The sequence below is a fragment of the Gobius niger genome (assembly GCF_951799975.1).
Source record: "Gobius niger genome assembly, chromosome: 10".
NCBI lineage: Eukaryota > Metazoa > Chordata > Actinopteri > Gobiiformes > Gobiidae > Gobius > Gobius niger.
The window spans coordinates 20,411,281-20,436,395 of NC_136861.1; the positions used below are offsets into that span (position 1 = coordinate 20,411,281).

Below are 25,115 nucleotides of genomic sequence, written 5' to 3' on the forward strand. Positions count from 1 at the left end.
TTTTGTGCTACTTACAGTGCTACATGTCGCATGTTTGAAATACAACATTAAGTCTTTTTAGGATGTATGCTTTTGTGATGGCCACCAGAGGGCAAAACATGGGGCACACATCAGTGGTCATTACTTAATTTTATAACTTGAGTAAAAGTACAAATACCTTGGTCAAATATTACTCCAGTGCAAGTAAAAGTTGCTCAATCCGATTTTTACGGAAGTGAAAATACTGACGTATTGGCTGAAGAAAAAAAGTTTTCTAAGAAGAAAGAACACAAATCAAAAGCTTTGTTGTAAAGAGAATTGGTTCTCAATCGACCCAACTTGGTCAGATACACTAGCCTGGCTAACGCCAGACTAAAATCACAAGTGATATTTACTGCCGTGCAGTTCGAAATGATTCGAGGGCACACAGCAGTCTGGCGTTAGCCAGGTTACAGATACACTGCCAAACCAAAAAAGACTCTCCACCTGCTGACTGTTATGATCTGAGATTGCTGCAGTTTGTCAGGTTTAGGTTGAGCAACAAAGAAGCTGACAAAATCAGCTGACATCAAGAACACCAGGATTCATGGGCTCACCCTGTGAAAGAGTAGCTCAGGGAGCATTAGGTACCATTTTCACACATGGATTGGCCGCCACAGAGTCCAGATCTAAATCTCATGGAGAATCTTTGGGGATGTGCTGGAGAAGACTTTGTTTTGTGTTCTTACACTCTCACATCATCAATGCAAGATCTTGGTGAAAAATCAATGCGACCACAGGATCTTGTGGCATTGCAGAAGCTTATTGAAACAATGCCACAGCGACTGAGTGCTGTAATAAAGCTATGGTCCAACCATGCATTAGAGCATTAGAGCTTGTTTTTGTAGGGACGTTTTTTGGCCAGTCAGTGTCAAATGTAGTGGAGAAAAACTAAGAAGTTTTGAACAAAAATAGTACTCAAGCAAAGTACAGTAGCCTTACACGTTTTCCTTATTTAAATACAGTTACATGAGTTGTTACACGATCCAAGTATAGTCAGTCACACAAAATTAAACATCGTTTTTCTAAGCAGATAAAAGGGTACTATATTGTAAGGCGTAATAACACCTTAGGAGCACTTCGACGTCCGTGCAGTAATATCGTCACTCCAAAAGAATTCTCTGGGCAGACGTCGAAGTGCTCCTGTAGGTGTCCTAAAACATGAGCTTGGTATATGAAAATCCACAATTTAAATATTCGTTTACTTCTAATGAAAACATTTTGTAGTTTGACCATGTTTTATCATGGCCTATATCAACAACATACAATATTTTCTAACAGAGTTCTATTGTTTTAGGAGCTGATTTATGAGTCAATTTTTGCAAAAGGCACTAAACGTGGTCCGAAAAGACACTTTTAGCTCCCGATCCACTCGAAGAGAATATAATATTTAGATTATAAACTTTCTTTTTAGATAAATCAGTACAAAAAGAAAAACAATAAGGCAACCTAGTTGGGGGGCTGGATATTTGGGCCAATCGCAGTAACTGGGCCGTATATGTGGTTGCATTGCACTGTGGTTAACTTCAGTGCAGGACAAGCAACCATTTACCTGTGCACATGCATGACTTTGTATGGTGGCAGATGCAGATAGAGAAACCGTTGCAATAATCAACGAGCATGCAGACTCAGTCAGTGATATTGTGCACATTTCCCAGGATTAAACTCTTGATGTGAGTGACAAGTACCATCCACTCTGCCCCATTTTAAATTTCACTTTATATATCACCTGCACCTAATGAATTCCACATGTGAAGTTTCCCACAACTATATTTCTGACGTTGTGACTATTTTTATCCCCATGCTTCTGTTTGTCGTGATCACAAAACCTGGTTACAAAGGTGCTCTGTGGAGCGTCTGGAGCGGCCAATTGATCCTAGCTTAGAAAGTATCATTAATATTAATTGGCGCCGGTTAATTTGAATAACACCTGTTATCTGTGGCTTTGACTCAACAGTTCTGTCAAGCAGCACATTTGACTTTCATTAAGGCTTTAATTGTGACCAGAGGCTGCACTAGATAAACATTGCGCCCTTTAACATGCAGCTGCCAAACATTAAAACGATGCAGCACTCTTTTTCAATGAGTGCTCTGTGTATTAAATATAATGAATCACGGTTCGGCCACTTAATTGTCACAAACAAAGCAAAACTTGGCAGAGTTGTAAAACAAGGCAGTAATTCTTTTGAGCAAGCCAAAGGCAAATTTCTGCTGTCATCATCACACAATGACCATAAAGTATTTCTATTCTCCTCATTTATTTAGTTTGTTCATTGAACATGGGAGAGTTGTACATTTAAGATTAATTACTTCATTACACATTTAGTAAAGATGAGATTAGAATCTACAATGGGCAAAACCTGGCCTGCTGCCTCTTTTGGCACCTGGATTTTGATTTCTTTTACAATGAGTAACTTGAAATGCATTTAAAACAGAACTATATAAAAAGGTGTTACAATAGAGGAATCTGCAAGTGTATATTTCAGATCTTCCAGAAGGAGCCCCCCGACACTCTGCACATGAATAAAGCTCATACAACAATAAAATCCGTCATACAACTGCACTGTGCTGCAATTCATACAATTAAAACAAAGCAAACCCTATTGTAGTAATAAATTCTTCATTAGTATATTTTGTTTATACACAGAGATGTGATTATCTCTTTGGCACAGCAAAAAAAGCTTGCAGATATCCAAAAGCTGATCCAAAAGCAGGTTGAGCTTGGCAGTAGCATTGGTTATTAGAGTCCGAGGGCCAAAACACTATGGGAAAAAATATTTGCTGCTTTAAGAACATAAAGTGGCAGCATGTCCATAAAAGTAAAAAAAAAATAGAACTTGTGGGCCAGGAAGGAGCTCATGGGGAGGTCTCAGAACCAGATGGGAGCTCGCTCTACTGGTGGAAGCAAAGGCATAAAGTGACATAACTGTATTTTAGCTTTCAGTACATTTTTAGATAACATGGCACAAGAAATGCAAATGCATATAGGCTACTAACATGTGTAAACAACTACTTGCATGTTTCTAGGTCAGCTGCTTAGTGGTACGTGCTAACAAGGTTTAAAATTAGTAGACATAAATGTGTTGCTGATACAAACTGTTTGGAGTTGTAAACATGGAGTTGCGCCAAAGTAATCGATCCTCTTAAATCCAGTGTTTTTCATGCACAAAGGGAACACACTGTGAGTGCTGGTTCAAATTATCATGATCTTTGAGGCATAAACGCGCTGTCTGTGCTAAAACATAATTGGCCTCAAATCGTGCGTGGACGTGTGACAGGTGTTTGCGAGCGCGCGAAACAGTTTAGCAGTCCAACGCTGATCGCTAATACCATGGACGTGCTGCTCGCAGTTCAGCGGAGCGCTTACTATATTATTTATCGATAAAGCGGGTGTTTCTTCCTGAAATGACAAGTGTCAACAGAGAATTCCCCGCTGATTGTTCCAGACTCGCCGTCAGCGCGCCCATGCGGAGCTTCGCCGGAGGCAGGGAGGATGCGAGCGCTCAGAGAGACAACCAGTTGCTCAGCTGTCACAGTCCAAGCGGAGCCTCCCCTGCGCACCCAAGGATGAAAGCAGTCGACCTGTTGCAGCAGCGGGGACAGCAGACTGCTTCCGCGGAGTAACTCAAGGGAAGAAGTTTATCCTCTCTAAAGAAGCCTGAGCTACGAGGATGAGACCTGTAATTGTATTGGATTTGTGTCTTCGAGTTCAATAGCACAAGGGGGATAGGAGTGGAGTTGGCTCTTCTCTGTGGACGTGCTGTTCGTGGTGTTTCTTTCTCCGGGTTTTTGAGGAGCAGAAGGGGAAACCATGGTTGAGCTGGAGAAGGAGGTGCTGCCGTTGCCCCCTCGGTACCGGTTTCGAGACCTGTTGCTCGGGGACTGGCAGGCCGACGACAGGTAAGAGGAGCTTTTACGCACGGCGCGCGGAGGTCCGTGCGCAATTACCAGCAGCCTAACCACTAATTAGTCAACATGTCGTGTGTTTCTCCTTCTTTGAGATAACTTGGACAGCGCTTACGCTACTTTTAGTTGGTTGTGACAGGTGTTTGCAACAGGTGATTCAATGCTGGAGTCTGATGTTGCAGCTTATCTTTATTATTATTTTAATTTGCATATAAGTTTAAACAAACATGTACCGTTTGGGGGAAATGTGTTTTTTTTTTGTCAGGTGTAGCCTATCAGCTCTACATGCCAGTCTTCATGTTGCCTCATTTCATATAAATACCGAGATTTGCTGTGAACCATATGCCACCTGGGTACGCAATTTCAGAAGGATCATCTCATGGTAATTAACCTTTGCTTACACCCCATTTGCAAAGCAGTGCGGGCGTTATAGCTTTCTGGTATGCAATGCTTTATCTGGCATTTTTGCATCCCGTCCTGATAGAAAACGTTCACCTCCATTTTACGCACGATGTCTCACTCTGACGTCTCATGCCAACAAGGTTCAAAGACACACGGTTGTTGACTATAGTGTGTGTGTGTGTGTGTGTGTGTGTGTGTATGTGTGTGTTTCTTGGAGTAGGATAACTGAGGAGAAACGAGACGAAAGGCTGAGCAGACCAGGTCCAGTTCTGAGAGGATTTAGGGGAGCCAATATTGCTACTGTAACTAAACAACATGTTGCCATAGGGACACCAAATTAGGCTGTATAGTGTACACACAATCAGATTGACTCTTTTTTTTTTTTTTACCATTATATTACTAGAGGAATCTTTCAATTCCTCTGCATCTTGCATAACTTGAGTTCCTGTTGTCCAATAGTGTAGATTTGCAATAATTGTTCGATCACCAGATAAAGCAGTTGAAATTGTTTTGTTTTTTTCCTGTCTGTAATCTGTAAATATTTATCTCCATCATCTCGAGGTGGAGGAGGTTATGATAGTGCTGATGTTTGCTTTGGAGAATTGATGGATGGCTCAGAAATGTGGTCATAAAGATGTCACATAGTGGGGTAATATCAGCCCCAACCTGGTGGTACAACTATTATTGCAATACTGTGGGGAGGCTTGTAGTATTGCCAAGATTAAAGCTTTAAGTTTTATATATGACAGTGCTGTTGCTTTTCAAGAAATTGGGACTAAAACATGCTTTGACTCATCCTTTAGATGCCACTATATCAGCTACCAGTATGGTATAAAAGAAAAGTTTAGGCACTACTGGTATAAAAAAAAATACATGTATCGAAATGTACTAAAAAACAACAAATATTATGCCGATAGAGACCGAGTTTTGATGCCCGTTGGCACAATGGAGATTTTATTTTATTTTTGTCAGTCAAACTTGGCTGTAAATGCTGTTTTAGTGTCGCGAGCCCGCAGCTAGCTTTGCCCATTAGCTTGTTAGCTTCTTCTTCGTGATTCCATTAGTGCAGTGGTTCTCAACCTGGGGGTCGGGACCCCTAAGGGGGTCGTGAGACAAATTTGGGGGGTCGCCAGATCATTTAGATAAAATATACATATTTTCATAATGTAATGTTTTATTGTGGCATGTGTTTGCTATTTTACCACAGGAACTTGTTCGTAGTTTGATGAATTTTTTTCAGCCATTTGTTTTTTTTCTTTGGTTTTTCAGAATTATGTATAGGCTAATGTTCCCATTTCTAAAGGTGTGACCCGGCCGGGGGGTCACGAATCCCTGTACCTGTTATAATGGGGGTCGCGGCTCCAAAAGGTTAAGAACCACTGCATTAGTGTGTATTGGGGAGATGAAAATGATTTATTAAGATAAATAAAGCTACTTAGTACTGCTTTAAAGTGATAGTCTTTTATGGAATAGATTAACATTATTGTTCTGTTTTCTGGTTCTATATGCAATATGACAAATATTTTAGTATAGGTATCAGAAAAAGTATTGTTCAGTTATTTGTGTTAAAAGCCAAGTATCGTTAAAGGACCAGTATTAAAAAAAAACTAACGGTACCCTTTATAAGGAGCAGTGGGCACTTTTTTTTTCCTTTCACATTTATTTATCAGATTATCTGATACTGTATTTATCAGATACTGTATCTTTTGAAATGTTCCCACATCTGATTCTAATATGCTTTAACACTCTAACCAGTTGTTAAAATGCTCTGAATGCGTTTTCATTATATGAAGGCAGAAGTGTCAAAGAGTAATAACCCACAGGTCAGGTTGATCCTGGGCTAAAGGGAAAAGTAGCCATTAGCTGTATGCGAGGATGATGGGGAGCAGTGAGTGATAGTGGCAGAATGCTTAATTATAGCTGAGCTCTCTGTCATGCCCCATTAATTTGGGAAAATCCCTAATAAGAAAGACAATCCAGCTCTCACACATCCAGGCTCTGCAGCCTATAGCATATAATTATATCCAAGGAACATGACTGTAAAAGGGGAAACATGTCTAAAATGTCTATAACGAGGTGCTTACTTTTTGTCTTCACCTCACAGTGGCATGCCATCACCATTATTAATTTTGGCATTTCTCCCATTCACTTAGCATACATAATATTCAATTGTCACTGTACTAGAGAAAGAGGTGGCACTTTACTGTACAGCACAGTGGTATGGTAGGACAGAAACTGCTAAACTAATAGCCACTAATCCCACTTAATAACATGTTTTTTGTAGAGTTTTAAACGGCAGAGATAGACGTTTTTTTTTGTCACTTCACTTGAGTTGTGATGAAATACACAATACACAATACCTTCGTGGTATTGTGGTGGTTTGATTCCCACCAGGACAGGGCCTTTCTATGTGGAGTTTGCATGTTCTCCCCGTGTCTGCGTAGGTTTCCTCCGGGTACTCCGGTTTCCCCTACCACTAAAAACATGTGCAATAGGCGAATCCTCCAGCCAGGTGATTCTGACCATCAGCCTGGCTCCACAATCATGGAGATGGGTCCCCGGGCGCGGCACGGCCGTCGACCACTGCTCCTTACGGGTTGCTCCAGTGGCATCGAAGGATGGGTTAAATGCAGAGAACAAATTTCCCTACGGGGACAATAAAGTATACAAACTTAATGCTGACTATGAAGTGCTAATTCGTTATCTACAAAACAACAAAATATGCTGTTATGAGTTTTCGCATTGTTGGTACAATTTGAAGCTAAAGAAATGTATTCTTTATTTTATGAGCCATATCTATGAAGGTTAGAAATGGCAGGGCAGAATATTCAGCTATATGTCAGGAGCATCTGACATCTGTCCATCAGATCCAGCAGTAGCTTCACTGTTTTCAGGTGTCAGCTGTCAGTGTATTGCACTGCAGCGTAGAGGACAATATGTTCTTTGTTATGGTACTCACTTTAGCTGTCAGCTGTCATATACCGTAAGCTGCATCATATTTGAAAGAAAGATTTGCAAAAGGTTTGGACTGTCGACAGGGGTCAGTGAAGGAACAAATTGTGGCACGTTTCTCAAGCATTATGACAGGGACTTTGTGGCTAATTAATTGTATGGACGCTAATGCAAGACAGGGCCAAAAATACAAGCTCCTGGCACTAGAAGTCAGTAAATACGAACAGTAGTTGTGGCATCAAGCATTGAGGTATTTTACTTCATGTCTTGTGTAATGAAGGACAGCTATGCCAATTTATGATTATGCCGCTTGTTCCATCAAAGAGAAACAACGTAATCCACATTTAGTGTTGTCGTCTTTTGCTACATAGTGGTTTCTCCACTTCTCTAGTGTTTAATCTTAGACCATAGTACCATCCTCCCTCTTCTCTCTTCTCTCTTTCCTCGACATCTTTCTACTGATTGAAGTGTCTTTAAAAACAGTCTTCCCCAGTCTGTCTCAGTGAAATAGCCTACATTTGTTCCATCCATTAGTCTCTTATTCCGAGGAGTCTCCTGCACAGACAGTGTATATGCCTATTTCTTCTTCAATCCATCTAGGCCTTTAGAGCTTTTAGTTAGTGGGCATTATTTGAAGCTACTGATATTTCAAGGCACTGTTTTGCTCTTTCAGTTGTCCCTAGGCAAGATTTGGCATTTCAAAAAAATATATTATTACTTGCTGATATCAAAGTCTTATGTTGGAAACTGACATTGTTTTATTCATGCAAAAAAAAAAAACCTATACCTCTTTCCCCGACTGATTTGCCGCCCATGATTCGCTGTAGCCCCAATACTGTCATTTTCAAGGTGTTCCCTTAAACTAATCAACCTCTCGCTGATTTTGGTCGGAACATTTTGTGATTGTGGCATCTCCGTGTTCTCTCCCTGATTGGTGGCTCTGAGTAGGTTGGGTTCACGTTCAAAAATTTGATGAGCAAAATGTCAGATGGAAGATAGGGGCCAGTTCGCTCGCATGAGAGAGGCACCAAAATAGAAAATGAACAAATGTTTCCCCTTATGCTTGTTGGCGATTGGATCCACAGACTTGCCATTTTGTGGATTAAAGTCATTTCAACAGTTGTGTATCTGTTATGAATTATACCACCCTTTTTTTGATTGTGATTCTGTTCTTTAGTTTACTTGTGCCAACTGAAAAGACAGTTGCCTCTCGTCCCATGTATGAATGGACCTTAAATAAGGTAAAAACATCTGCAATGTCGGCAAACTCTTTGCTGCTCTTCACAGGTTTTGGATGATTTTCATTTTACACACGCCTCCTAACTATTGGATTGAGTGACAAAACCTCTAACAATATCACATTGATACTCATTGGCTTTTGTTGCTATTGTGTGACATCACCTCTGTATATCTTCTATATCTATGGTTGTTGTAGAAGAGAAAAAAAAGGTCAGGATAAGGTTGATGCCACGAACAAAGTCAGTACTATTCAGAACAGGTGATTTATATTTTCAGACTTATTGATCTATGACACATCAAAGGCATGGACTACTCTAAGGGATAAGTCAGCAAACCAGCAAGCATGTGAACGGTCACTATCAGTTTCACTGATAATGGCCAATCACAGCAGACTGTACTTACCAGGTCAACTGTCCAGCACTTAGAATATGTTCTACATTGGAAATCTTGCTCGAATAGGGAAACGTGTCAATATTGTTTCTGTGGAATTTCCCAGCCTGGAACTTAAAGCAGAACTAAGGAACTCATAACCCGAGAGGCCATAAGCGCCACTGCAGGTGTCATAGCATGTTTTTGCGTTTTTTTTACTCATTAACTGTCTGTGAGCGTTGATACACTGACAGAAAAGACAAAGGGAGAGAAGGATATCGTACATTGTGCCACAACCCATGAAGATATATTTTTTTCACTCACTGTAAATACTGTTTAAGTGGCTACCCGTTAGCCTGTTAGCTTCTTCTTCGTGATTTAATAGTGTGTATTGCGCCTTCGACCCGGAGCAGGTAAAGCTGCAATTGTGGTTTTCTGGTGAGACACCATGGAGAGATGAAAGACCCCCTCAATCATCCCATCAACACTTGTTTTACCCCGAGATGGACTACAAAAAGGATTTCTTAAGGTAAACAAGTTACTTAGCTTCTCTTTAGCTCTTTCTTTAAGAATTGCAAACTTGAAAATTATTATTTAGTGGTCATTTTTGGGGGGGTAAATCCTGATCGTATGTGACATTTTCCGGTCATAGATTAAACTAAAATAGTTTTATTGTAGATACGGAAGAGTGTGTCAACTGTGTCCTGGAGTGGGCGCAGGCAGAAAAGCAGTCTCCACAAACTTTTGTAGGAAATTTGAGTTTGGACTGTGTTTCTTCCCTGGCATTTGGAGCCATGTCTTATCCCTATTTCTAAATAAACCCAGAATAAAACTTTACTGGAAAAGTCTCCTGGCATCAAAACAGTGAGAGGAGTTGCGCAGAACGTACCCACACAATGGACATGGGGAGGAAGTTGACAGACTGTAAAAAAAGGGAAGTGAGTTACTTCTGTTTATGTGGCTGATCTTATCTTTCCTCAGTAATTGGAATGAGAATGAGAACATGACCTACACTTCTACATATGTAAAAGTGTAATGTTACTAATCATTGTCTTGATTATATCGAACTCTTCCTGCACATGATTGAAAACTTTGAAAGGCGGTCAAGAAAAGAAGTAACATTTCAATTGTTGCTGAAAAAAATATATAGCTTTTGAGAATTATGTGTATATTTTGATGTATTTGTAGGGTCAACATTTTTAGACACGTGGGGCGACCTGTCTCTGGTACAAGTAGGGGAGGACTTCAAGGAAAAAAGATTGGGATGAAACCGATGTTTGGGTGTTTTTCAGTGACTATTGTAGCAGCACCTGCATTGGCCACAATAGAAGTTGCTAAAAAGAAACACAAGTGTACTGCTAATGCCGCTATCATTTAATCTAGTCTCTCTGGGCAAAACACTAAAAGCACATCATATCTATGTATTAATATAATCAACGGAGAGGCATAATTTGGCTTGCATGTCTTTGTCAGTCTGCCCTAGAGAAAGTCTGGCAACAACAACTGGAAGCTACCACAGGTATATTTCAACTACTAACTTCAGCACTTTTTCTCAAGGAACAACACTTTTGCTTCAAAACAGTTTTTGAAAACTTTTACCGTCTCTAAAACGAACATATTTCTCTCTGTGCTTGCGCTGAATGCCCAAGTACTAAATCCCGCTCCTAATTGGATGAAAAAGACAAGATCGTCCTTCTGGTTGCTGGATCCATGTTTCGTACAGAAAACCTCAGCACTGCTATGTCTGTTGAATATAGAGCAATTCAGCCCTTATTATTTATATAAAGCCACCATTTAGCATCAGCAGAGTTCACAGTGACGGGCAAAGGGTGTTAAATATGTTGTTCTTACAGTATAATTGGCGTTAATGTTTGTGCTGCCAATGCGTAATGATGTACTGTTTTTTTTTTTTTTTCCAGACAATTAAACAACTTTTTGCTATTTTGGAAAGTACAAGTGTTGAAATCACATGTTTTAAAGCTTAGTGAGGGGAGCAGCATTAGTGTTCAGAAGAGCAACAAAATTGAATATTTGGCAATAGCCTAATTCAATATTTTCCCGACAGATCTAATATTTTCCCATTGATCTCGCCTGAATCTAATCCTAATCTATTTTTTCTCAGCCTTTTGGTTTGAGTCAGCAAATGCATTTTCTAATTTGATTAAAAGCCATCTTTTTTTTTCCAAGTGAAACTTCTCTGTCTCTCTTTATGGTTTTGTTTTAATATCTCCTCAATAATAACATACCCTGATTAGTATATCACTTCATTAGAACAGTAATGTTAAATTAGGCTTTTTCCTCTTTGGCAGCATTACAATTAAAATTAAATTAAAATTCAGATCTTTTATTTGTCAAAACCATGTGAATGATATGAAATTATATTTCTATCATCCTTGATTGTGGAGCGGGGGGTCAGGGAAGAGGGGTAGGAGGGAGGGCAGGGAGTTCAGCTTCCTGATGGCCTTGTGTATGAAACTGTTCATCAGTCGACTGGAACTGGCCTGTAGATTCCGGAGTCTCCTCCCGGAAGGCATCACCTTGAAGAGACTGTTTGACGGGTGCGTAGGGTCCCTGGTGATTTTGAGTACATCTCCTTAATAGAGGGGAGAGGGACTCAGATCTTCTCCGCTGCTCTCACAATGCGCTGGAGGCTCCTTTGGCAGGAGGGGTCGTACATTGGAGTGCAGTCATGGGTCAGCAGAGTGAACAGGAGGGGGCTCAGCACACAGCCTTGGGCAGCCCCTGTGTTCAGTGTGATGGTTCTGGAGGACTTGCCGCTGACACGTACAGCCTGTGGTCTCCCCATCAGAATGTCCAGCAGCCAGTTACACAGTGATGTGTTGATCCCCAGATGGAGCAGTTTGTGTATTAGCTGCTGTGGGATTATAGTGTTGAATGCTGAGCTAAAGTCTAAAAACAGCATTCTAACGTAGGAGTCTTTTGTTTCAAGGGGAGTGAGGGCTGTATGAAGCGCAGTGGAGATGGCATCTTCAGCTGAACGATTGGACCGGAAAGCAAACTGGTATGGGTCAAGGGTGGGAGGGAAAGCAGACTTGACGAGCTGCTCGAAGCACTTCATAAGAATTGGAGTGAGTGCTACTGGGCGGTAGTCATTAAAGCAGGACGGTGGTGACTTCTTTGGCACCGGAATGATGGTGGTTGCTTTGAGGCATGTTGGGACCACCACTGCTGCAGAGATGTGTTAAAAATGTCTGTGAAGACTTCAATGAGTTCATCAGCGCAACCTTTCAGTACGCAACCTGGTGTGTTGTCTGGACCTAGCGCTCCCTGGAGATAGCTTCAGCACCTGGTCTCCTGGAGAGGGAGTTGACTTTTGTGCCAGGGTTCTGTTGAGTGCCTCGTACCGAGCAAAGAATTCATTTTGAGCGTTCAAAAGAGAGGTGTCACTGTCACAAGTTTGTCGAGGAGGTTTGTAGTCTGTGATAGTCTTTATCCCCTCCCACAGACTCCGGGTGTCTGCTGTCTCTGAAGTGATCAGTTATCTTTTTGGAGTCCTGCTTCTTGGCTTTTTTGATGCCACGGGACAGATTGGCCCTAGCTGTCTGCAGTTTCTCCTTGTCACCAGATTTGAAGGCAGCATCCTGGACCCTCAAGAGCCTGAGGACTTCACTTGTAATCCAAGGTTTCTGGTTGGACCTAATAATGATGGTCATAGAGTCTGTCACATCCTGTGCACTTGGTGATGTAGGCAGTGACAGTCTCTGGAGATCAGTGATATTGTTGTGAGTGGCAGCCTGCTTGAATATATCCCAATCAGTTGTGTGAAAGCAGTCCCTGAGTTTCTCTAAAGAGTCCGCACTGGATTAGTGACTTTAACCAGTGGCCTTTATGTTGGCAGTAACAGAACAGTTATGTGGTTATTAAGTACACGGTGCTGGACTTTCTGCATTTACACAAGTTACACAATAGACAGAACTGTCCTCCACATTTTCAAAGTTCAGAAATTATCACTGGACCTGTTCTGAGAAGTTCAGTGGGCAAAAATGAAAGCTTGTACTTACTGTTCACTCCAATTTTCCATCCTCACTGCTGCCTACAGAGGGCACTCCAGGCCAATTTAAAATCCTAACCTCACTCATAAACATTCTTTTTCATACCTAGACATAATTAAATTAAGTTCTCAAGTGTAAAATATCAATGTTTAAATGCCCAAGAGAATGTTTATAAGCTGGTGCTTTTATTTTGGTATGCTGGATCGAAATAGGAAGTCACTTCTTAGGCAGCGTTGTTATGATTTGAAGTTATGCACAGCGTCAGTTCTGCCTGATATGTCCACTTTCGGAGCGTTTGTGATCTACTCTCTTTCGCTCCACAGCATAGACCCGTTTCTGTGGGAGACCTCTGCCAGGATTACCATACAAATGACTGGAGCTTTTTGTTCTTAAAGGGGGGGTATTATGCAAAATTGACTTTTTCAAGCTTTACATCATGTTATTAAGTCATTCCCTCATTAAAAACATGCCTGAAGTGTTGCCTTAGCACATTCACGTATTTTCGAGTAATCTGTAGAAACTCTGATGGCGGCCATTTTAGGGATAAAACGCCTGATTCCTTCAGGAAACGCCCTCGACCTCCAGGATACGCCTCCGACCTTTCGTCACCAGCCGAGTAACCAACCACTGCTCCTCAGCAGAACCCCCTCCCCGCAGTGTCTAGCCCTAAGATGTAAACAGAGTCATCATGGAGGATTAGCTTCATGTGTTGTGAACTGGAGCCACAGCAGACTTTTACAAAGACACACATCAGTGTTTCTGTTACCGAAACACCCAGGATTAAAACCGGTGACAAGAACACTTTTTTCAGTGTCTGGTTCTGCGCTGGGCCTTGATGATGCACAGAGCCTCCGGAGAAAGCTAATGCTAAGCTAAACCTCGAGTCATCACGTGAACACGAGAAATCTGCACACATAAAGTCAATAAAACCACCACACACATAAAGAACCGTTTAACAATGATCACACACGGAGCCTGGCTTGTTGATTTGGAAGTTCATTGCTCACATTTCATCTACAATGGGTCATAGCCGAGTGGTTTTCTCCCGGAGCTAACAAGCTAGCCGCGATAAGCTAACGGGAAAATTCACTGAATACAAGCAGCATATTATGCATTGAAAACGTCACTAAACAGGCAACTGCTTGAAGCAGCCTTTATGACGATCACACACGGAGCCTGGCTTGTTGATTTCGTAGTTTATTGCTCACATTTCATCTACAGTGAGTAGTAGCCGAGTGGTTTCTCCCGGAGCTAAGGCACTATTAGCCGCGACAAGCTAACAACCTTCACCTTCACAACATTCATTGAAAACAGGCAGCATATTATGCACAAATAACGTCAATAAAGCAGCAACTACTTGAAGCAGCCTTTACGATGATCACACAAGGAGCCTGGCTTTACACATTTGTGGTTTATTGCAGACTTTTCATCAACAATGAGCTGTAGTCGATTATAACAAGCTAACGGGGTAACCTCGAAAAACCATTGTCCACCTGCACAGATAATGTCCGTCTTTTGAATCGTATGGGCTCCTGCAGATCCTGGTGTCGTCCATGGGGGTATAGTTAGAGATCCATATGGCATGGCAGATGCAAAGAGAGAGCCTCCAAACAGAAGTTATTTTTCAGGCAAGAGCCCCTTCCAAGCGTCCGGTGTGGAAGATTCGTCTCCAAATAATATCCTGTGTGGCCACTGTTCACAAAGTGATAAACAGTAGCTCCTTTCCAACAATAAAAATTAAAATGCGCCGATCGTAGTTTCAATACTGTTGAGACAAGCGGAGTGTTGTTGTGATGCCACAGACAGCGTGTGGAGGGGGCGTGTCGGAAAGGGTCAGAGGTTCTTAAAGAGACAGGGGCCTATTTCAAGTCATTTGCTACCGCCATTTTGAAAGAGCAATTTTATACAAGGCAGTTATTCTAATTTACTGCATTTACAGACCAACAGAAGGTTTGGTCATCATTGTAGTGTGCTATAGACTGGTGCTATGTGGCTGAAAAAAAAACCTCTTTAAGACAATCTTGTATTGCCTGTCGCCTACCCATATAGTCGCTCACTCAATTTCTGTCTGATATGTCCGCTGAGCTCATACCACCTCCGTCAGAACTCCTAATACGCTCAAGATGGCCCTAATCTAGTGCAGCCGACCCAGAGCATGATCCGTAAATGCACGGTCAATACATGGCAGCTATTGGGCATTGACCTGTGCTGTTTGCAGAGTGCATGTTTTTTTTGAGCTAGAAAAAAAATCTGTGTTTAGTACATGGTTACATAAGAGTAATATTATGAATAAATTAACACATAGAGGGGTTGTTTTTATACAGTATTGATGTATGAATGCTATTTTTATTTAGTGGTCAGAGCATTCACAAATCCACACTTTGGGATGCCTTCTTTTCTGTTGAAGTAGCAGAGTTAGTTATGGCTATACCCACTCTTCCCACCTCTGATTTGATGCTTGTTGGAGTGCAGATTTCACAGCTCTCTGTCAAAGAACAAGGATTTGCTGAAGTATGATAAAGACAGCGGAGTCTGCAGTGGCATAAAGAACGGTTATTAGTGATATACAGAAGGCTTGAATCATGAAGGAGTCGGCGCGCAAAAAGTTGATACTGTCAAATGAGAGTGTCGGATAGAAAAGCTGTCTTCATTTTCTCGAATGTACCATGAGTCTCTATCTTTCCCGTCTTTCCTGTCATCAAAAAATATGTTGCGAAAGTCAGCGAGATTAAAGTCGAAGTGCTTTTCTTGAAAGCTTTAATATCATTCTGGAGACTAATTAAACATGAATTAGGTGCAACAAAAGGACAGATATTGCTGCTACACATATTGAAATAATCGAGAGTTTGTGTGGCACAACAACAGTGTTGGTCCAGACAATGCTGTCATCTTGCATGTACAAAAAGGGGAATTGCTTAGAAAAAAAAGAGGTTAACTGAGTATTTTGTAAGAGTGTTACAGCTGGTGCTTCCCATTGGCAGCATCGTCTCATCTCTTCCTTTACATTGTACCTCATGCACCCCTTCAGCATTTAGCCTTAGAGTTCAATAGTGTCTGTGTCTTAAGAGAATTATTGAATCGGCCATAAAGTTGTATCTGAAATTCTACATTGAATTTTTGTGCAACAAAATAAACCACATCTGTCATTCAGGTTGACAAAATATTGTAACAGTGCAAGAGCAGTGTGGCCCAAACTAGGCCATGTTGACGACTGAACAAGCGTGTTGACTTGGGTAATGCGCCAGGAAACATCCACAGTGAAAATCCAGTTAAAACGATGAGTGAGAATTAATTGGGTGGCTGTGTGTAGTTAATGAGAAGCAGGTGGCCCACAGTGGTGTAAGCGAACGCACGACGAACGGATGTCTGTTCACATTAATTAAAAAAAAAAGGAGATTCCAAAAACAGTGCCATAATTAAACTTGTCAGGTGGTGTGCCTGCAGGTGGAGCTATTGAAGATACTTGACGTTTAAGACCAGAATAACGAAGGCTTTAGGGACTGGCTCCATCCCCTTTTAGTCTAGATGATGGACAACACTAAGAGGTAGGGCTGGGACCAAATATCGGATCGGACTCGCAATACTTTGTGCTGCAATACTTTCAATACTTGTGTTTGGAAGCATTTTTATCACACACTCCTTTGTTTTCTAGTAACAGTTACACAGCACTTTATTACATTTTATGTTAATGCACTTTTCAATTTAAACACTTCAGTAAATGTCAAATGGCATTTGGTTTATAAACTTTGGACACATGAGTTTTTACACATTTAAGGCAAATATATCACTTGTTATAATTACTTCCTGTATCGCAATACGTATCGGATCGGCCCCTGGGTATCGTGATGTGTATCGGATCGTGACAAAAGTGGATCGTCCCAGCCCTACTAAGAATTGACCAAATAAACCTAATAAATCTAATAAACCTCTAGATGGGACATGGCCATCTTGTGACTGGCCCTTCTAACCCAGTGCAATGTAGTCAAATGGGAAACATAGCTTATTCCTTGACACTGTTTTTATCTATTTTTTGTTTATTTCATGACTCTTTGATAATTGTGACTGACCTTATGTCATATCTGGCAAGAAAATAAAGTTTTTACATTTTACAATTTTATTTCATTTGCATAGAATGTAGACTTTGGCTACATTTGCTCATGGATTTTCCTCTGTCAAACACTTCAAGTTATATCAAACATATCATTTGTTTCTTACTTTAAAACAGTATTTCTGTACTTTTAGACACTACATGACAATATTTATTGAACATGGGACAGTGATACAGTGAATGCTAGCCACTGAACGCTGGAAATGAATGGAGAAAACAACGAGACATTGAAACGAGACATTTCAAAGAAATTACATCATGACTGAGATATCTAGACTTAGAAGTAATACAACCAATCACAAGCAATGAGCATATCTCATTCTGACATTCTGACGTTGAATCACTCAAAACTGTTGGGTCCGCCTTGTTTGCAGCTGTTAGCATACATTTTCCGTAGACTAACATTAGCTTAAAAAAAAGCAGCAGTGGAACAACTCCGATAGCTGCTGAATACATCCAACTCAATGTGGTGTCCATGTGTTTTAATGTGAACAATAACTCCAGTATTTCCATTAGTTTATATATAACACTACATTGTCTATAGCAGTTAGCCTCGCGGCCATTGTGACTGGCCTCGGGGCGTTTGCCACGTCAACAAGCGTCATGTATTATCTAGAGTTTTGTTAAATATCTTTGGATGTGACTTCCCTATTCAACTATAGTAAAAAATATGAAATGAATCATCCCACCTCCTGCAAACTCCTGGGACAATCGGGCATTCTATCAGGAGCAGTGAGCGAAGGCAGTGCAGTGCCCGGGGGGTCTATCATCAGATATCTTGAGCAATATTCATGGTCTGGTGTACCTAGCTGGAGAGTTTAGCCTAATGTACATGTTTTGGTGTTGATGCGGAAACCTGGCATGACAAAACCACTCTGAATGGCCCCACACAGTCTGGAAACCTGTCAAGCCATGTGTTTGTCGAGGGTGTGTACTCACATCATTTTCTTTCTAAACTGCTGCATGACATCATCTGCATACCTGAGTAGATTCTGTGCAGTCCATTTAAGGTTTATCGTTTGCATTAGTCACCTGGACAAATGCTGGGTGATGTCCATTTTGGCCACTAACATTATTTTATTACAAAATGTGTGAAATGTGCCATGATCAGTGGAGAAAATATAAAGAAAAAAGATAAATACAATAAAAATGAGTATCATTGTACATCACAGTAATACCTGTGTTTGTTTGGTAAAGACAGAACAACCCCCTTTAGTGAAGTTAATTCTGTTTTGTTTTGTCTGTTTTAGTTTGTTTTGCATCTGTGGGAATATTTTCTGAACTGACGCTGCATAATGTTGCCTTAACACAATAGGCTCTAATGACGGTGCTTCCCTGGCTTCAGACTGAAATAGTCTCTCATTCATTGTCAGACCACTCTTGACTCAAGTGCGTAACTCCCATTTGCTTTTGAAAAACACACATTAAATAGTCATGGTGTGTTTATGAGAGAATATCCAACATTAAAACAAAAATTGCCAAATGCATTTCTATTATGGGCAAAACAAGGTATTTTTTTTACACAGTCTATTGCTCCTTGGTATTGCCATACATTATCTACCACACAAACTCACTGTTCCTAAAATCTAAAACCTTAAAACTACCACACTTAATAACATTTAAATCACTCCAAGTAATGTACAAGACACAATATGCTTCCAACAAACATCCAACTCGTTTTGTAACAAAGAAGTCAAATACAATCTTAGACGTAGAAATAATTTCACAAAGAGAGTTCGGGAAATTTCACAGTTACCATGGAGATCTGCCATCTTTGCAGCTGTATAGCATACATTTCCATTGACTAACATTAGCTTAAAACAGTATAAAAAAGTGGAGAAAATAGCCGTGGAAAAAGTCTGTTACCTGCTGAGTTACTGCTGGTAAATCCATCTAACACACTGCGGTGTCCAAGTGTTTTAATATGAACAGTAACTCCAGTATTGATCTTTTAAAATCTCCATTAGTTTACAATTGCTGCTAATCCCATAATGCTTAGCGAAATGACATCACATTCCCAAACTCTCAGGTTTCAGTCGTGTATTTCTCTTGAATAAACGACCTAAATATAAATGGTTACGGTGAAAAAATGCTAATGTTAGCTGCTTACCTTTAGCTGGAGCTGTTAAATGACCGATAGCGTCCTCTCGAATAATCCAAGCCATTTATGTAAAATCTATGTTAAATATAACGTATGTGACTCGTATTTATCCATAAATATTCCAATGTCTCTGAGTTTGGTTGGTCTTTATCGCAGAAATACATTATTCCCGGAGTTTAACAAACTTTTAGCAGATGTAGTGCACTCAATCTGCTGGCGCTTCGGACACCGGGCTCTGACTTACTTTTGGCACGTCTTTGAGCTAACGCTGGAGTGATTTTTGTTGTTGTTTTTTTGTGATGATATTTTTAATTTCGATTTAAATGTCAAATAAAACGCCTGTAAAAGTGCCAAAACAGTCGTTCTGTTTCATAAAATAAACGTTTGTAACAATAAATAAATTCAGATTTAAAAAAAAACATATCTGCACGCTGCAGAGCGCGTGACGTCACGCAGCTCGGAGAAAGTAGTGGCTTCTGTCCGAATCGCCAACAGAATCAGTGGACTATATAGTCGACTATATAGTGCGGGACTATGTAGTGAATGAGGGGTTAGGGACTAGGGTGGACATTCGGACACAGCCTTAGTTGACATGCTTTTGAAACGCTACCATATGGTATCTGACGGTAAACGTTTACTTTCAAATATGTTAATTTGCAAGGGGGTAGTCGTGTACAAGCTACTTGCTTCTGCCTTCTCCTTTTGGGCATCATTTCTGTTTTTTCTGTCATGTCATCTGCTGAATACTCAGCTGCTCAAATTAAAAAAAAAAGATGAATGAATGAAGATGAAATACCAATAAACCAGTACAACATGTTCAAAATGTCACAAACCATCATTTTGTGTTAAAATAAACCTGTATAAATGTTAAGGCGAGTGTAGGGAAGGGCGCGGATATTTTTAAATCTCTAGTGTATGTTGGAAAACCAATAGTTTACCATATGAGCAATAAGAAACTGCACATCATGTCTAGTTTTCTATCTACAGGGTGCTTCAGTTTTGGCAACCACCTTCAAATTGACTCTCACTGTGCACAGCCTTTGATGTTCTCCATGCCTTTCACCTTTTGACCTGATGATGCTGTGTTTAGAGATTCAACAGCTGCTTAAATGCCGAGTTTGGACTTAACTAAAAATAGAAGTCGAACCTTGGATTCAGGTGGAGCAAACGCCCCAGGTGCGGAAAACTCTCTTCCTTCCCTTGGTGGGTTCATTATCATTTAAATATGAGTTTCTAAACTAATGCAACAATATACAACTTACATTTCAGATCAGAGGTGTAAACTGCATGGTTAGCAGTTTTTTTTTTTTCATAACAACCCCATGGATCCAATTAATTGCTGTCTTTGCGATTTACTATTTGCGACTGTCAAAACTGCAATTTCGAACAGTGTCAGATTAACCCTTCAATAGCCTATCGATATATAGAGCATTTAGAAATTAGTACATTGGACAGACACAAGGCCGCTTTCTCTGCGCTGTATTTTTTTCCTGGCTCTTGCCCCCGAGCTGTTGAGACAAAGATAGCCTGTGAAGGGCGTGTCCCCGGAGACCCCCTCTCCAATAAGCCCAATATTGAATTCCCAAAGCAGGTTCTATGTTATAGCTGCGCACCGTTAAAAGCCTTCCTGCTGCCGACACTAGCTGGGCTATAGCTTCCTTTTGTCTCTTTCAGTTCTCCTCCCCGTACGCCCTGTGGCATCCTGGCAGGGGTGAAAAAGGCGACATGCTGTGTACCTCGCACATCTATCCCCTATTCCCAAACCATGTTAGTTTAATACACCGCAGGAGTTGTCTTTCAAACCCCTACCTCCCAAGAGATCTGCCAGACAGCCAACAGCAATGATTCCTCTCTTGTTTCATCAAAATTGCATTGCGGTTATGGCCGATCACATTGATATGATAAGATTAGATCAAATGTCTGCAATGTGTCTGACAACTAATGTGTGTTTGAGATGGAATACAGTGCCATGATGTCTGTGCAGAGTTGAGCAGTCAAATACAGTACATTTACTTGGGTTACTTTCTGCAGAAATGAACACAAAAGCTTTAACTACATTTGAGTTCTTGTTTTTATCTGATGTTACTAAAGATATTTACTCGAGTCACTCAGTACTATATAAATTACTAATTGTACCAAATACTTTTTACTCTTGTAGGCACAAAAAAGAGAATAATCCGAGGCACTCCGATACCTGGTTAAAATAAATTAAATAAAGGACTTTTAACCAGGTATCGGGGGGCCTTGGATTTTTCTCTTTTTTGTGCCTACACTTACGTTTTGATCCTGAAGAGCACCTGACCTTCTTTACAGGCTATTCTACCCACTGAAGCGATCACTTTGTTCCTCTCAAAAATACTTTTCTACTCTTATTGACTTCAGTGAATATTGGAATGACTTCTTGGGGGTGGCAGTGGTGCAGATGGTAGAGCGGCTCATCTCATGATCGGAAGGTCGGGGGTTCAAATCATAGCTCCTGAATGTGCACACTGTCGTCGTGCCCTTGGGCAACACACTTCACCCACCTGACCTCCAGTGTCTGCGTTTATTGGTGTGTGAGTGGTTACTTGAAGTGTTTTGAGTCCCTGATGTAGGTGGAAAAGCACTAAGAGGTTGAGACCATTTACCATATCTTTTTACTTCTACTATTGATAGAAAGTAAATGTAATGCGCCATTGGGTCATACTGTAAACTTGGCCTTATACTTGTTTAGTATAATGGTTCTCATCTCTTAAACTATGCCTAATTTAAACAAATAAAGTGTAAAAGTGCAGATGACCTTGAGCACCAACTGAAAAGCCTAATTACCTCCAGTGATGTATTCCTCTTAAAGTGATAGTTTGTAAGTTTGGAAAGTGAGGAGAGAGAGAGAGAGAGGGAGAGAGAGAGAGTGAAATTTGAAAGTAAACAATCAAATTCCACCCTCTTTAACCAGAAAGCCCTGTTATTTTGCAAAATGAGGAGAGCAGGAACATACTTTTCAAAAGTTACCGATCAAAGCTCCTCCCCCTCCCTCCTGATTGGACCCGACAGGCTGGTTCGCAGGAAAAGCTCGTCTCATTGGTCAACGGGGGAGGATACTAGACTCTGATTGAGATCCGGGAAGTTGGAACTTAAAGGGATATTTCCTAGTTATCCAGAGTGTTGTTGATTTCTGGATTTTTTTTTTTTGTAATTCATGCAGTTTTTATATCTGAAGAGTTTCGTGGCCTTAGGCTAGTGCAAGGCTAGCACATTTATACGGTATAAACTAGCCTGCATTAAAAACAGTCCACAGTGCACAGAGGCAAATCATTTATAACACCAGACTACCAATATATATGTCCGTGTCGATGGAATAATTTTTGGAATATAACTGACCTTGCATCACATGAATGATCGCATTTTGAGGGACTATTTTCTAGCAGATCAATCCGCCGCTGCGTAGATTACAACCACAAAGCTGATGCTGGTCAAATATAAGTTATTTTAAATGCAAAATGGTTAAAATTATTACAACGGCACAGACATTTATATGGTTAGTCTGGCGTTATAAGTGATTTGCCTCAGGTGCACGGTGGAGTGGGTCATGAGAAATAGCAATGGTGTTCGAGAGGATAGATGAAAAACAGGCAGCAGTCTGGATGACTTATATTACCATCGGTGCGGGACCCGGAGACATGAACTTGAGATATTGCGCTAGTCCTACCATTCAAGTCTGTCTTTGCTTCCACAGAAAAGGGATAAACACCCTCTCAGATCGTCATACTGCTACGCAAGAGTCTGAGCACCACAGTCAAGGATATGACAGAGATAGTACGACTGCACAGCTTGACCCAGTATGATAAATAGCGATTTAGTTATCCTCTAACAGGTCAGACTGTTTTTAATGCAGGCTAGCTGATACCGTAGAAATGTGCTAGCCTAACTCGACTCTTCAAATACAAGAACGGCATGAATTACAAAACAAAATATCTCCAGAAATCAACAACACTCTGGATAACTAGGAAATGAAGGCCCTATGTCAAAAATCCTGAAATATCCCTTTAATAAAAAAGAAATAATTGTAAAGCATTCAGACTTATAGACTATCACTGTAAGGAGAGAAGCGTGATCAGACTTGAATGGTCAGACAATGTCTTGAGTTCATCTCTCTGGGTCCCTATCCTGAATAAGAAATCCAAACTCTGGCCTTTTTCATCTAGACTACGCAGTTTCTCCTCCGACAGATTTTAAAGTAACGTAGTAAATATTTTTGACAACTCTACCCACCTCTGCTTCTGTAAAACCGAACAGAATTCACTGCTCTTTCTGGTTTGTCGTTAATCAGCAAATGACAGGTGGAGCCTGACTGTGACGCGGTACAGAGACTCCGTGCCTTGTTCCGCAGGTAAACAACAAGTGTGTAAGCAGATCCCACTCCAAGCACTGAATGATCTGTTGAGCTAAGGACAAGAGCAGACAGCTGACGTCACAGAGCAGGAGCAGGGCAGCCTCCAATCATGATTTATGGAAAGACTAATCCGCTGAGCTCCTCCAGGAAACAGCTTTGAGTAATACACTGCCCACTTACTTAATGTCAGCGTCTGGCAGGATGCATTACACTTTTTGAAGAGAGTAATGTGTGGTTCAGTCTGTGCAGGAGCAGGGGATGTTTACAGTCAGGAAACCCAAATGTGTCAGACATGATTAACAGATTAACACTAATTTCCAAATCAAATGTGCACTGTATGATATACTCTATCGGTTATGCACTTTTTAAGTGAATATTTTCGACCAGCAATAACAGTATAATTCTGAAGCGACCGCGGTAGCACCGTCAGTAAGCAATCGCCCTCAGTCCAGAAGGTCGGCGTTGTGATTGTTGATTTCCAAACTGTTCTTCTGTTTGATCAACTCAGCAATTGGGCATTGCAAAAATACACTGATTTATTAATAATATATCACCAGGCTTGACTATAGGCAAATGACCATACATGAGTATAAACCTGTGCACCTAAATCTATGCTATAGTTTAAATCAGGCGTCTCAGACATGCGGCCCGCGGGCCAAATGCGGCCCGCGAGGTATTTTTTTGCGGCCCGCGAGATAATTACTTATTTATATTATATGCGGCCCGCCGGTAAATCACATTAAACACGTTAGAACTACATTTCCCATGAGGCACCGCGCGGTAGCGCCAACGCTGCTGCGGACGCGAGAATGTAAACATCAGACAGGGAAAGGGAGATGCGCCGCTGTCCCTGAATGCATCTCCCACGCTGCCTCCACCAAAACAACAGCGCGTGGTTCCAGCAGCTACACCACGGATAAGTTAAGGCTTATTTACAACCTCAGACACGTAAAACAAGCGGCGATGGGCGCGGGGCAGGTGAAGACAGGCGCCTGTGTTTGTGGATTATAAAGTTTTTCCAGCTGGAGCTGAGGACTGACCAGACGAGTGAGAATCATGGATAAAGAGGTTTAAGAGCAGCAAGTTCTACGACGGATCCTCAGAAGATCGAGTGCACAGTGAGTGTAGTGTTTTTATGTCTATTCTGTGGAGTAAAGTCAGCCCAAATTGTGCGGCTGTTGCACAGACTTATCTGACATGAAGCGCGTGCGTTTGTTGATGTCTTATTCAGTCTGCGTTTGCCCGTGTTACACATTGACAGGAGCGGGGTTGAACTGGTGTGACTGAAAAAACTATTGCCATTCTTCAGTTTATGGACAAGCCCGACGCTGATGGTCTATTCACTTTTTGTTTAACCCGATTTGGCGAGAGCCCAACGAGTCAGGGGCGCACGGTGGAGCGAGATCTCTCTGCTCCGCCTCCAACCCGGTGTGCGCGGCAGGCGATCTCGTCCACATTCGCCCAATTCTTGACAGATTTTTTGACAGAACGCGACAATTCCCAATAACCCACAACAGCCCGCAACAGCACGCAGCAGCGTGCCACCGCACGAAGCAGTGCAGGAGGCATATTCGTGACCGTGCGTAATAATTCGTGCCATTAATTGTAACACGCAGCAACAGTTCGTGGCGGCGC

General features: G+C 41.2%; 1 protein-coding gene across 2 annotated transcripts in view; it reads left to right on the forward strand.

Moving 5' to 3' along the window:
• Positions 1-3,347: 3,347 nt before the first annotated feature.
• Positions 3,348-25,115, forward strand: part of kcnt2b (potassium sodium-activated channel subfamily T member 2b) — an 81,048-nt gene continuing 59,280 nt past the window's right edge. For both annotated transcript variants that reach the window (XM_079564274.1, XM_079564275.1), the window contains exon 1: positions 3,348-3,918. In XM_079564274.1, coding sequence (XP_079420400.1) covers positions 3,830-3,918 — 89 coding nt within the window. In that variant the 5' untranslated portion in view covers positions 3,348-3,829. The remainder of the gene's footprint in view (positions 3,919-25,115) is intronic.